The sequence below is a fragment of the Crotalus tigris genome, unplaced genomic scaffold (assembly GCF_016545835.1).
Source record: "Crotalus tigris isolate CLP2741 ecotype Arizona unplaced genomic scaffold, ASM1654583v1 scf7180000017545.3456711, whole genome shotgun sequence".
Taxonomy (NCBI): Eukaryota; Metazoa; Chordata; class Lepidosauria; order Squamata; family Viperidae; genus Crotalus; species Crotalus tigris.
Genome location: NW_024096464.1, coordinates 1,512,003 through 1,526,895, shown reverse-complemented (window position 1 = coordinate 1,526,895; position 14,893 = coordinate 1,512,003). Strand labels below are relative to the sequence as shown.

Sequence of the window (14,893 nt, the reverse complement as noted above, 5' to 3'; positions counted from 1 at the left end):
ATGTTTGTACAGTCATAGTTGGAAAGGCATAAGGATAAGGCCTTAAGCCTCTCCTATCAATGTGTTACAGGTGAGATAGAGATAATGTTGTGTGAAAAAGGAAAGAAATTGTTGTTTTCAAGAAAGGATGATGGAATAGGTAAGCACAAGTGGGAATGCACTCTCCGTGAAAGTGGCATAATTACCAGACACTTTTTTGTTATGAAACTACAGGTAAATTAAGAAGGTTGGGATTAGATGACTCATTCTTATTTTATCCTCCAGACAGAAGAAGACAAGGTAAATATCAATGATAAACAACAAAAGTGCTTCTGTGAGACACAGACTTTTGCTTTCTAGTAAGATAAAACTAAAATCATTCACCCCATTATGTCATAGTGCTTTGCTTGGTTTGGGCTTAGCTCAAATACAACTACTGTGAGTTACAAACTATTGTCCCTGCCATGGCTTACTCTTTTGTCTGGACCAGCTCATTGTTCAACACTTTATGGATAAAATAAGCAATGATTTAGCATAATTATGAATCAGTCTGGCTCACTCTTCTTAAGATTTCATTTGAGACTATGTTTGGAATGGTTAGGAATTGTGCCTTCAGTTGGGCTTAACTGCCTTTAAAAACAAAAAGTGAGAATTTAAAAATGGCATAAGACCTATTTCTGAAGTAAACCATGCTTTGCTGCATCCTTGAAGTTAAGCCAAATGTTAAATACCTGAGCAACTGCTCCTTGGTATGTTTTATTTATCATATTAAACTTGAATAAGGAATACTTCTACATGGAGCTGCCATTCTAATTTATTATAATCATGTGAATTAGGTGTCCATCTGAGCTATTTCTTCCTACTTTGTTATTTTTGAAATTAAGCCTTGTTTTTCTCATCATGTTGAGAACGTTGATCTAGCCTATCTCTGTCAAGGTCATCTTCCTTACGATTTGCAGGACCAAAACTTATTGTTTGGGGACCGGGGCTATTTTATTTTGACATCAACAATTCCTTGGAATTTGTGACTAGTCTGTATTTCCACAGGTGAAACACTTAACTCATCTCCAAATCCTGGATTTCTTATCTCACCAACTACCTTAAGGGGGTCTTGTTTGTGTCGCTTCCTTTCCAATGCAGCACCCATGTGCAAAACAGACGGTATCCTATCACAGGAAAAATTTACATGTAACAAGGATTGGATTGCTTTTATTTTTCTTCCCTAGCAGATTGGATTGTTTTCCACACACATACACACGCACAACACTGGAAGAATTGTGGATCATACTGATCTCTCCATGTTCTCTGTGTTTTGAGGTTAAACAGAAGTTAAAACAGTTGCAGAGCAACTTCCTGATACTTTGGAGTAACTGAAAGAGGAAACAATAATGATAGAACAGTGCTGATAGGAGTAAGGTCACATGATTTTAATGTGTCAAATTGCTGGCCCATGGGCCAGATGCATCATGCCGAAACCGTGCCCATCCCAGCTCCAGCAATGGGGGAAAAGTTGCAATACATCGTGACACATTAAAAAAGTTTCTCCCAACAAAAGAGGTTTTTCCCAATTTCAACTTTCTTTTTCCTTTGTTCAATCAGAATAAAGTATCAGCTTCATTTTGGCATCAGCTTATAGAAAATTCATTTATAAGAACGGGTAGATTCTCCTTGAAGACAATCACTGACCTGAACTTAGACTTCCTGACTTCTTTATGGGGCTCTCTGGGAGCCAGGGCAGAACATGTTAGAGAATTTGCTGCATGCAGCCTTGGGATTGATTGACTACTTTGAATTATTGCAACTTTCTAGGCCAGGGGTGTCAAACTGCCAGCCCACGGGCTGGATGCGTCATGCCGAAACCGTACCCACCCCAGCTCCGGCAATGGGGGAAAAGTCATGATATGTCGTGACACATCATGTGAAGTTGCAAGTTTGACACCTGTTCTAAGCATTAGCTAGTCTACAATTGACCTATGAAAATTAATATATTGTTATGTAGCATGCTGCTCTTTTCCTGCCCCATCTTCTGTTTCATTCTTTATTGTCCTTTCCTTGCCCACCAGATTCCTGTTTTGTGCAAATACATTTCCATGATCACTTGATAACTCATAGGGTTATTATGCATTTTACAGGTGCTTACTGTCTTTCATCTTGAAAGCTTTTAACAAACCAGTTCCTGTCAGTGAATCACTAGTTGCAAAAAGTGACTACAAGAAATGATGGATTTCTTTACAGCTGAAATGCTGTGAGCATTGTCTATACACATTTATTGACTCCATCTTAGGGTCATGGCAAATGAGTGAGTTTTATAACTTTTATAAGTTTAAAGATTGTATATGATGCTTTATTGGGTATCTAATCAAACTTTTTTTCATAAACTCCCATATTTCTTTGTGGCAAGGCTTTTATGCCCAAATCATAGTCAAATTGCAATCTAGGTCTGTTCTGCACCTGAAGATTTCAAATTCAAATTTTTATTTTTCCTCAGCTAATGAAATATACTTGACATTTTACACCCTAAAATTTACACTCCCAAATGGATGTTTGGAAAAGAATCTAAATTTCTTTTCAGCACTGCCTGTAATATAATGGTAGATGCATCCTAAAATGGCTTTAAAAAGAGATAAACTAGAACAGGGATAGGCAACCTTGGCTCTTTTATGACTCGTGGACTTGATCTCCCAGAATTCCTGAGCCAGCCATGCTGAGGGGAAAGGGAGAGGTTTCCAAGCTGAGCCATGCTGGCTCAGGAATTCTAGGAGTTGAAGTCCACGAGTCATAAAAGAGCCAAGATTGCCTACCCCTGAACTAGAAGATTACCCCATTAACCATACTAAATGGCTAAATAGAAGCTTGGTTTACACTCAGAAATCAGTACCTCTGAATATCAAAACTGGTGACACGTAGTGAAGGTAAGCTATTAACACTTGTATCCTATTTATAGGAGTTTGAAAGGCATCCTCTGAGCCGCTGTTGGCAATGGGCTTTGGGATAAAAAGAGACTGTATGTAGCCGTTCTGGTGTTAACTTCTTATGTTCTTAAGAATGGATATTTTCATTGTGAGTTTAAACATACTCAAGGATGGAGTAGAAACAATATTATTTATTATCATTTTATCCAGGTTTGACATCCTAAAAATAATCTCCATTGTATACTATAGCACATACCGGTACTTCTGTTATTTTCCATGTAACAGCCATGAGGAAGTGTGAACAGATTCAGGACCTTGACAAAGTTTAGCTTTTTCTTTCTCTGCCAAAGTTTCAACAACAACATGCCTCTTGAAATATGTTATTTGTATTTCAAGGGAAGGTCACATTGATGCCAGTGAGGGATTTCTTTGAACTTTATAATATTTTGTTGTTGTTGTAGCACCTGCTGTTTGGAACAATCTCCAAATCCCAAAATTCACTTGGCCCTGTTAGACTTTAGGAAAGCTTTAAAAACATGGTTTTCCCTTTCCCTTGCATTGGGTCAGGATGCTAGATAATGCCATCTTTGGGTGGGAGAATGTGTGTACTGATATGTTGATTTTTGCTTTGTTTTTAATGCTGTTGTTGGTTTTAAGGTTAAATTTGGCTCCTACTTGTGAGTTGGACTAAAACTTCTAAAATTTAGGATTAGAATACCCAGCAGTCAAGCCAAAGGGAATTACATTGTATTGAAATCTACAGCTTCTTGGCAGTTTTTCGGAACCTGCACCTGGGTCTATAGATTAAGATTTAAGCCAGGCTTCATAATCTTTTACCAGCTGTTCAGCTTGTACCAGAACAAAATAGGCCTGTTGAGTCACTGAGAACTCATTCTTCTGGCACAATGTTTCAAAAACCTTGAATGAAATCATGGTTAACAGTCCAGTAAATGGTTCCTTTCCTATACAACATACAAGATCAGCTTCATAAACTTTATCTAATATGGGTTTATAATGAGAACAAAAAAATGAACCAGTTCTTTATAGGTAAACAGAAGTAACTTTTTCTTAAAATGATTAAAAGAGAGCACGTACATACAGCCATCATCACAATATTCCTTTCCAGGGTAAGATACATTATGCAAGGCTTATGAAAGGAATAGTAAGCTCAAGAAATAAAATTTGATAAGGGAAAAATGGAAATCGGGCCACATTTACTTTATATCAACATCTTTCACTACTTCCTCTCAATACTTTTCTGTCCTTGCTTCCACCTTCATTCATTTCTCAATGATCTCTTGAAGAGCAAAAATCTGTTCTGCATCCAGCTATCCTTGCTAAGGTTGCACTGGATTTTCCATAAGTTATTCATTCTTACCTCTCATTATCTCTTCTTTGCACTCAGAATTCTGCCAGGCACCTTCCCAGGCACACTTGAAAATTTAATCCCTCTCTGCTTTTTGCATTCCTTCTGGCTACTATTTGCTTGGTTTAGGGATACCACTGCAGCCTTCTTCCATTTGTTGGGCACAAATAAAGTCTTCACCCACATAATTAAATAAGTTGTGCAGCCACTCCATAAAAATCCAATGACCAAGTTTTCATATATCTCCATTTACATCATCCGCACATGTAACTTTACCATTTTTCATTAACCTGACAGCACTTACAGCTTTCTTCTCATCCATTATTTCTTGGACATTAGCCTGCCATCATCCTTTCAGTTCTGTTTTATCACAATTCATGTTGTTATTTTTAAGCCATTCATTCCTTAATACTTGTTTCCAGGCCAACTTTTTTTACTATTGTTAAAATTGTCCTGTATTTTCTCTGTTTGTTTCAATCTTATCCAACCCTTGCTCTTTGAACACATTTGTACAATATTTTCTGTATTTATATGATTATGGAAGGTATTTCATCATTTTTACAACTGCCACTTCTATATCTGCATGCTTGCCTCATGTACAGACTCTTTCAGTTCTTCATTCATCCAAATATATTTTTCATATTTCCCATTGGGGTAATTCCAAATCCTCCTGTGATAAGGTAAGGTAAGGTAAAGTAAGGTAAGGTAAGATAACCTTTATTGTCATTTTTTTTTACTGTGGGCACAATGGCACACATCAAAAATGAAATTTAGTTGCCCGCTCTCAAAGTGAAACACATACATGACACAGACTTAAATATACTATGTACAACATATGTATAGTCCCACACCCCTACATATAAATAGCAAATAAATATTAAATACTGTCTATCTTGAATATATAACGGAAGGAGGAAGTTTGAGAGTTCATAAGGTTAATGCTGTATGGAATGAAACTATGGCTGAATCTGGATGTTCTGCTACGGATACCACGAAGGCTCCTCCCAGAAGGCAACAAGGAAAACAGGTCATGGAGAGGATGTGTAGTGTCCCATAATCGTATGGATCCTGCTCAAGCAGCGCTTCTGTGCTGTGTCCTGGATGGGAGGGAGAGAACTGCCAATGATCTTTTCAGTCATTCTCACCACTCTCTGCACTGCCTTCCTGTATGAAGCAGTGATGCTTCCAAACCAGACTGTGATGCTGTATGACAGGATGTTCTCGATCGTTCCCCTGTAGAAAGTGGTCACTTTCCATCTATTTTATGAGTAATAAAAGATTGCTTTTTCATAAAGAAATCTTACTTTCTAGTTTTTCATTGTACTTTTTCTCTACTTTTTTCACTTTTTTTCTTTCATGTCCATTTTCCCTACAATTCACCAAATATTAACATCACCAGAAATTGTGTGTTCCTCATTTGGTAACAAGCACAATTCTTGAATTCTTAATTCTGCCAAATCTTCAACATGGAAAATAAAATCAAACATACTTAAATATCCGTTGCCTTTCAATGTGTATGCATGAACAGATGTAGTTTCAACTCTCATATTCAAAAATGAACACAGTTTTGTCTAAACATATTCTCATTCTCAACATTTTCATTCATTCCTGGGTGTCTGAAAAGCCCAATAATGTTTTCCATATTATTATCTTGTTCTCAATCATCTATTCACGTCACTTAGCAGATGTTGTGGTCATCTGATAGATCCATTGATATTTATTGCTATCTCCCTGCTTACAGTGGGAACAGTATTAGTCTATTCTGGCACAATTTGACATATTGTAAGCACAACCAAAGCCCAGTTTACCACAAACATGTTTATTCAGTACAAACTAGGATCCTTAATCCAGAAACTACAGAATGATTAGGAGATACAGTAGTATATTCCCACACTTCAGAATATATTAGGCAAAATACTTATAGCGCTTTTTTTAAAAAAAATAGGCTTGGGGTTTCAATTTGTTAAATCTCATTTCAGTTTTAGTATGCACACCTAGACAGTAGTTTGGAATGGAATTTGGTTTTTACACTTTTTCTCTGTTTGAGATTTGGGATTGTTAAATTAAGTCTTGTTCGTATACAGTTGTTTGAGATGTGCAGGATTACATAAAACCAATGAAAGGCCAGAGATATACGGTGATTGGTTCAGAGGCACCTATAGAATATGATGATTGTTACATTGCAACACAAGCTCCTTACTTTCAACATCACAACACACATACAAAATTGGTGGGGCTTACATCACAACATTGTAAAGCTTATTTTATCAAATGTGGTAGAATGGAATGTGGAATTGTAAGAGGGAGGGGCTCTTTCCCAGAGAGTAAAGAGATATTGGAGCTTGGAATCTATGATGTACAGGAAAAGGCAAAGGCAGATTCCCCCTAGCAATTCACAGGGTATATCTAATATGCAGATAATTACTTTAGTCTGGCAAGATTTCTGTCTATAGGAAAACAGCCATCAAGAACTACTCAGAGGTAATTTCATTTGTCCTTGATTTGTGGGTCTGTCACACATACCCCCATTTGTCCTCCTCTCCCCATGGACACTTCTGAGTTAGTCTTGAAGTTTTTTGGGCAGGACCAATTTTTTTCTGAAATTTCTCAAAATAAAGAGGAAACAAGGGTATTATTATTATTATTACAGTTATTATAAAGGTCCAGTCGTGTCCAACTCTAGATGGTGGTGCTCATCTCTGTTTCTTAGCAGAGGGAGCCAGTGTTGTCCAAAGACATTCCATGGTCATGTGGCCAGCATGACTATATGCTGTGGCTCATAGAACACTGTTACATTCCCACCGAAGTGGTACTTATTTATCTACTCTCATTTGCATGCTTTTGAACTGCTAGGTTAGCAGGAGCTGTAATGGGGACTCAGCCTGTCAAGCGGTGCTCAGCTTTCGAACCAGGGCTGTCAACTTTCCAGCTGACATGCTCACCATCTTTAACCACTGAGCCATCACACCACCTTACAGTTATTCTAACCAGGACTTGAAGAGCTCTTTCTAGAAAAATATGCTTAATCTTCCATCCATTATTATTCTCCTTGACTTGAGTATTCTTGGACATGTCAAGGAAGAAAATGTTTACCGTGGACTTCATAAAATGAAAGAAACAGAATTTACTTATGAATGCTAGCAACATAAACCAGATTTAAAAATGGCTGGACTTGAAATGTGATTTTCAATATTTATTTATTTATTAATAAAATTTATATGCTGCCCAACCCCTAGGGACTCAGGGCAGTGTACAAAATTAAAACAACAAATATAACAATAAAAATGAGTGCATTCATACAACATGTCCCAATCGTGTCCCGCCCCCCCCCCCGGGGACATCAACCCCAGGCCTGCTAGAACAGGAGAGTTTTAATGGCTTTCTTGAAGGCCGGCAAGGTGGAAGTAGTTCGAATCTTGGGGGGAAATTGATTCCACCACGTCGGAGCCACCACAGAAAAGGCCCTTCCCCGAGGGCCCGCCAGTCGACATTGTCTGGCCGACGGGACCTGAAGGAGGCCCAATCTGTGGGACCTCACCGGTCTCTGGGAACTATGCGGCAGTATACTGTCAATACTCTTTAAGTTGTTACATAAATACTTTGTAAATGTAATGAGCAGCAGAAATAACCTTAAGGAACAGGAGGAAGAGCTGCAACCAAGACAAAGATCTAATTTAAAAAATTAGAGTTCAGACCAGAAATGTAATTTGAGAAAATGTCTCAGACATGTCCCTCCCTAGTTCTCATGAAGAGAAAGGGGGAAACGGAGGGAAACACATTCAGACTTGCAAGATTCTGTTACTATAAGCTTATACTAAAAGAAGTATCTGATTGTACACCTTTGGTTTCCAAGTTTGTTACCTTGGAAGGCTGACAAAAAGAATGTCAAAAAAAAAAAAAAAAACCGTTTAGAAGATAATCTGGTATAGACACTACAGCTCACTGTTTTAATTGTTTTCCGGATTCCCAGAAAGGCCCATACATCTTGCAAATGTAATTAAGAATAGTTGATTCCTTACATTCTGTGCCTTTCTTCAACTATCCATTGGTAGATAGATGACTCTTTTTTGAACTGAAATATGATAAATCTTTTCCCTTCTCCCTGTCCTATGTGTAATGTATGCGTGTAGACAGACTACAGCAGGGGTCCCCAACCCCCGGTTTGGGGATAGCACCAGGCTGCAGCATGCCAGAAACTGGTCCGCGCAAACAAAGCCCCATCCATGGGATGCAAGCAGTACATGAAACCACACCCCCTCCAGTCCACAGAAAAACCCCTTTCCACGGAACCGATCTCTGGTGCTCAAAAGATTGGGGTCCTCTGATCTACAGGACAAATTGACTTTCACTTGTAAAAATGATAGATTGAGAGTTGCAGCACATTATTTCCTGAGCGTGGGATAGGTGCACCTAGATGAATCATCTCAAGTGTGCACAAATGCCATTGTCACAAGAGGTTTGCTCTTTGCCATACCACCGACAGGCAAAAGGAGGGATGAGACAAATGGTGTTGTCATTGTCTCTCAACCATATTGTGTTGTTGGAAAGTATTTTTAAGATTCCAAATGTTGACCCTCTTGCTGTCTAATGAATTGTTCTTACAGGCTCGAAAAGCAAAGAGGCAAAATGACTTCTGGGGAATTTGGGGAGAATGGGGTGAATGCAGCCGAAGCTGTGGTGGAGGCATCAGTCTTCGGCACAGGCACTGCTACTCACGGAGGTAATAACTGTTTCCTTGCAATTCAATTTTCTACTCAAATTGTATCATTTACAAGAAAGTGTAGAACAGATCTTGTCAGTGCTTTTTTTCCAAAAAAAAAAAAAAAAGGTGCCGGAACTCATACACATCATACAACCCACCTTGCTTACCCTATAAGGTTCCATCCAAAAAAGGTGCCGGAACTCTGTTCTGGAAGTTCTATGAGAAAAAAAGCCCTGGATCTTGTATGGAAAATTAAGAAGCGTCTTATGAAACATTAGGTAGATTTCTCAGGCCATCTGGGAGATGATTTTGTCTTCTTTAGTTCCTAATGGTGCTTGCTTGGATTATATTTAAATATATTGGGGGTCTGGATGACTGTAGGAAGTGACAACAAATGGGAATGAAATATATGAACGAGAGGATGTAAGCAGCATATCCCAACTTAGTTTTAAAAAACAAATATCTTGATATTAATTAGATCAGTAAGGACTGTCACGTGGCATACTGGTTGGGGTTTTTTTATCAATAACCTTTTTGGATAAATAAATCAATTTGTAAATTGATTTAGCCTCTGCTCCAAGCCATTAGACATCTTTAGGTGAGCTGTTGTCTTTCTCCCATTAGTAGTTTGAAAAGGAACAAGATATTAACATCAATATTGATTTTGTGGACAGGAGTACAATTATAGTGCTCTGAACAATTAACATTACACAAATACACAAAGGTAATGGCAGCACAACTTATAATAGGATGCAACCTTTTATTTTGATTCTGGTCACAAGGGGCAGAAATGGACTTGAGATAAACTATATTTCCACAATTTTGGATTGGAAAGTCCTTCTGAATTTTCCCCAAGATTGGCAATTTTGAGATCAGCAATATCCTGAAAGGATCAAAGGTTTTGTGTAGATGTTATCTTTCTGTTAAAATAAGAAAGGAAGAAAGGGGGGGGAACTGATTATTTGGGAAGATAGCACAAAAGCATTTATTTTTTCAAGCAATTTGGATTTGATGGCTTCCCAGGTCAATGCCTACATGAGATTTGAAATTGCTTCCTACTCATGATGCTAGATTTTTTCATGTTTCCCTTCTCTGATTTACTCCACACTAATGATTGTGAACATTGCCTAAGAAATTTAATTTAATTTTAATTTATTTGTTGTTGTTGTTGTTAATTGCGAAGTCGTGTCCGACCCATCACGACCCCATGGACAACGTTCCTCCAGGTCTTCCTGTCCTCTACCATCTTCTGGATTCCATTTAAATTCACACCTACTGCTTTAAATAAATTAAATTTATTTAATTAATATTTATTTTTAAATTGTTCAAGGTGACTGAGTAGATGCCCTTCCTGATGCTTATGTGGGGTTTGCAGAAGATGTTTCTCTATCGGGGTGCAAAGAGAAAATATCTGCTGCAAATTCCACGTAGGCATCAGGAAGGGCATCAGGTCAGTAAATGCTCAGTTCTACTCAGTCACCCCAAATAAAGGGATTACAGGGTCATTAAAAGAAAAAAAATCCCATTGTAATTGTACATTTCTAATTTGCCTTGTAGTCTCATGGTGCAAAATTATTTTGGAAATTGTTTATAGCTCATCCAGGTATAAATAGCTTTACAATAATCAGATATAAACTCTGAAAAACTCTCCTGACCGCTATCAAACTGAAATTCCAGGTTAGTGCTGCTTTGTTTGCAGACACTGTAGACATAACAGAGGCATTGTAAGCATGGCATTTTGCAGACACTAACAAAACTCTAGATGTTACATCTATGTAGTAATAAAAATGCCTGAGCCTTGCGTGCTAGGGCAGGCAGAGCTGCACCCATTAGTTGCAATGTTCTGGAGGATATGTACTAGTCTTGTATAAACAAGGCCAGACATTAAAAGTGTTGAATGCTGGCATAACAAATGCTTTTAAAAATCAGTTTGTCCTAAGGTATTGCGAAATTACTAGATATGCATTCTAGATGAAGGTCTCTGTCGTCAACTCTCTCTCCCTTTTTATTAAACCTTTAAATTTGTACACAGACAGAATTAAAAACCCTCAATAATAACATGTCTGAAGATCTCATTGCTTCATTTTTGTAAACGTTACTAGAAATATCTGGGTTTTTTTGGGGGGTTGCTATTTTTTATAATCGGGGAGGGTCCCCTTTTCATTTATTTGAAATCGGGGAGAAGTCTGTTTGCTTACCTATATGGAAAGAAAAAGACGTATTTCAGAGCTTAAATTGCTTCCATTGCAATCATAGAATCATAAGATTGGAAGGGACCTTGGTGGTCTTCTAGTTCAACCCCCTGCCCAAAGCAGGGGTCCTTATTCCATTCCAGACAAATGATTGTCCAATCTTTTCTTGAAAACCATTGGCAATGGAGCACTCACAACTCTGGGAGGCAAGCTGTTTCTCTGACTAATAGAGTTAGGCAGTTTCTCTTTAGTTCCAGATTGGATCTGTCTCTCTAATCAGCTTCCACCCATTGCTTTTTGTCCTGCCTTCAGGTGCTTTGAAGAACAAATCAACCTCCTCTTTCCTGTGACAGTCCTTCAAGTATTTGAAGATAGTTATCATGTCATCCCTAAGTCTTCTCTTTGTTAGGCTAAACATAGCAAGTTCCCTTAGCCATTTATCATACAATTTAGCCTCCAAATTATATTTGTTCTTCTCTGCACTCTTTCTAGGGCCTCAGCATCTTTTTTATACTGTGACCAAAACTGGACATAGTATTCCAAGTGTGGCCTTACTAGTGTATTGTAGAACGGTACTATCTCTTCTCATGTTGATACAGCCTACGAGATGCATTGTTTGTTTTGGTGGCCACAGCATACTACTGACTCATACTTAAGCAGTGGTCCATCAGGACACCTAAATCTATCTCCTAGTTATTACAGCTGAGCCAAGGATTGCCTATTTTGTACCTGTGCACTTGGTTTTCCTCCCTAAGAGCAGAACCTTACTTTTATTACCACTGAATTGCATCTTGTTGGATAGGGTCCAATGCTCAAGACTATCAAGATTCTTCTGAATCTTGAGTCTATCTTCCAAAATATTAGCAATTCTACTCAGCTTGGTATCACCTTCAAATGTGATGACTGCCCCTTCAATCCCCTCATGTAGGTCTAGATCAGTGGTTCTCAACCTGTGGGTCGGGACCCCATTTGGGGTCGAACGACCATTTCACGGGGGTCGCCAAACAAGGCTGTCCGCCATTTTTTCCCCCTTTTCTTTGGCCACGCCCCTGGCACTCGGTAATGTATAAGTGGTTGGGGGTCACCACAACATGGGAACTGTATTATGGGGTCGCGGCATTAGAAAGGTTGAGAACCACTGGTCTAGATGGAGATGCTGAAGAACATTGGGCCCAAGATAGAAGCTTGAGATATCCCACTCAATACTTCCCTGAATGTAGATGTAGTTCCATTGAGGACGACGCTCTCGGTGAAGTTAGTAAACTGCAAATCTATCTGGTGGTGGCAATCAGAATAATAAATTTGGTTTGATCAGGCCTGTGAAGAGTGTGCCACACACACACCACACATAACCACATACACATAGAATATTGCTGTGAGAACAGGGTCTCACAGGAAATACTAAAGAGATTATGAACATTTTCCTATTCTGTTAATTGAACAGTGAATTCCAAAATACATTTAGAAAAACAATTTTAAAATTAACCATAAAAATGAACTTTTTAGAAATTATAGAGGAATGGCTGGATCAATTTTTTCCAGTCTTTCAGAAAGCAAAGATGTACCAGATGTTTGCATAACATTGACCTTCCAACTCAGAAAAATATTCTTTACAACTCAAAAGCTTATATTTATTGTTTAGTCCATAGAAAACTATATTTTTTATGATATTCTTATTTTTATTATTGGACCAATATTTGATGCCATTACACTACCCACCAGTACTGTAGGCAATTTGTCAATTGAAAAAAATTAATTTTTCCATAGTAGAAATGATCCCTGCAGGAACGTCCCTTGGGTCCTGTCCAATAAGTAATCACTATGACCTTATTATGATAAATAAACATGCTTTTATAAGCAGGATTCTGTTATGATCCATATCCTATTGTGCTTGGTGGTTTGTTCACTAATGAATTTTGTCAGGGAAAAAAATAGGAACTCTACCCCAGCCTGCCACATATAGAGATTTACAGTCCTGGTATCTTTTAAGCTTCTGTCATGAGTCAAGGTCCTTGAAGATTAAAAGCCTTACTTGGCAGCATCTTCTGCTTAAAGTTGAATAGGAGTGCTATTTCACAAGCCATTCCCCTATGGCTGGGCTGGAGATTAAATTGCTCAGATCTTATGGGTGAGAATGAATTATGCAGCATTTCTTTATGGTTAACATATTAGTGAGACCACTTCACTACACGTTTGACTTATTTAAATGTTACCCAAGGGTTCCAGAATGTGAGGCTAAGGTCACATCTTTAAAAGTTTGAGAATTAAATTATCTCTTATCTGTCAGTTTGGTGCTCTGAGAAGGAGTTGCTACTCTTCCTGAAAAAGAGAAAGAAGTCTGAATGTTGAAACTAATTTATAAGAAATACAGTGCATTCAGAAAGTATTCAGATCCCCCTTCATTTCTGTCAATTTTGTTATGCTTCAGCCTGATTCTATAGTTGTTGAAATTCATTTCTTTTCCTCATTAATTTACACTCAGTATCCCATAATGACAAAATGAAAACAGAATTTTAGAAACAGACCCTTCACTTAATACTTTGTTGAAGCCCCTTTGGCAGCAATTACAGCCTCGAGTCTTTTTTGATATCATGAGACAAGTCTAGCATGCCTGGATTGGGGGATTTTCTGCCATTCTTTCTTGCAAATCCTCTCAAGTTCAGTCAGGTTGGTTGGCGACCATTGGTGGACAGCCATTTTCAGGTCCCTCCAGAGATGTTCAATAGGGTTCAAGTCAGGGCTCTAGCTGAGCCACACTAGGATATTCACAGAGTTGTCCACTCCTGAGTTGTCTTGGCTGTGTGCTTAGGATCATTGTCATGTTGGAAAGTGCATCTTCGGCCAAGTCTGAGGTCCTGAGTGCTGTGGAATAGGTTTTCATTGAGGATATCGCTGTACTTCACTCTATTCAGCCTTCCCTCAATCTTGGCCAGTCTCCTAGCTCCTGCTGCTGAAAAACATCTCCACAGCATTATGCTGTCACCACCATGCTTTACTGTTGGGATGATATTGGACAGGCGATGAGCGGTGTCTGGTTTCCTCCAGACATAATGATTTAGATTTGAAGCCAAACAGTTCAATCTTGATTTCATCACACCAGAGAATCTTGTTCCTCACACTCTGAGAGTCCTTCAGATGCATTTTTGCAAACTCCAAGTGGGCTTTCATGTATTTTGCACCGAGGAGAGGCTTCTGTCTAGCCACTCTGCCATAAAGCCCAGATCCGTGAGGACTGCAGTGATGGTTGTTCTTCTGGAACTCTATCCCATCTCCACACAGGATCTCTGGAGCTCAGTCAGAATGACCATAAGGTTCTTGATCACCTCTCTTACTAATGCCCTTCTCCCCAGATTGTTCAGCTCGATCAGGCGACTAGCTCTTGGAAGAGTCCTGGTTGTGCCAAACTTCTTCCATTGGAGAATTATGGAGGAACCTTCAATGCAACAGAAATTTTATTGTACCGTATATTCCGGCGTATAAGGCAACCCGGCGTATAAGACAACCCCCGTCTTCAGCGCCAAGTCACATGCCTAGAAAGTCATCTTATATGCTGGAAACTACTGTAATTTCTGGCGTATAAGACGACTCGGCGTATAAGATGACCCCCCCCCCGACTTCGGCGCCGATTTTAACGCTTGCAAAAGTCGTCTTATACGCTGGAAAGTATGGTAGCTTTCCTCAAATCTGTGCCTTGCAATAATCCTGTCTCTGAGTTCTGCAGGCAATTCCTTTGACTTCATGG

The 14,893-nt window shown here is 38.8% G+C and overlaps 1 protein-coding gene across 1 annotated transcript in view; it reads left to right on the top strand.

Moving 5' to 3' along the window:
- The window catches only part of PAPLN (papilin, proteoglycan like sulfated glycoprotein), an 85,069-nt gene that overhangs the window by 17,353 nt on the left and 52,823 nt on the right, over positions 1-14,893 (top strand). Inside the window, exon 3 of the mRNA XM_039331862.1 lies at positions 8,862-8,977. Coding sequence (XP_039187796.1) covers positions 8,862-8,977 — 116 coding nt within the window. The remainder of the gene's footprint in view (positions 1-8,861; positions 8,978-14,893) is intronic.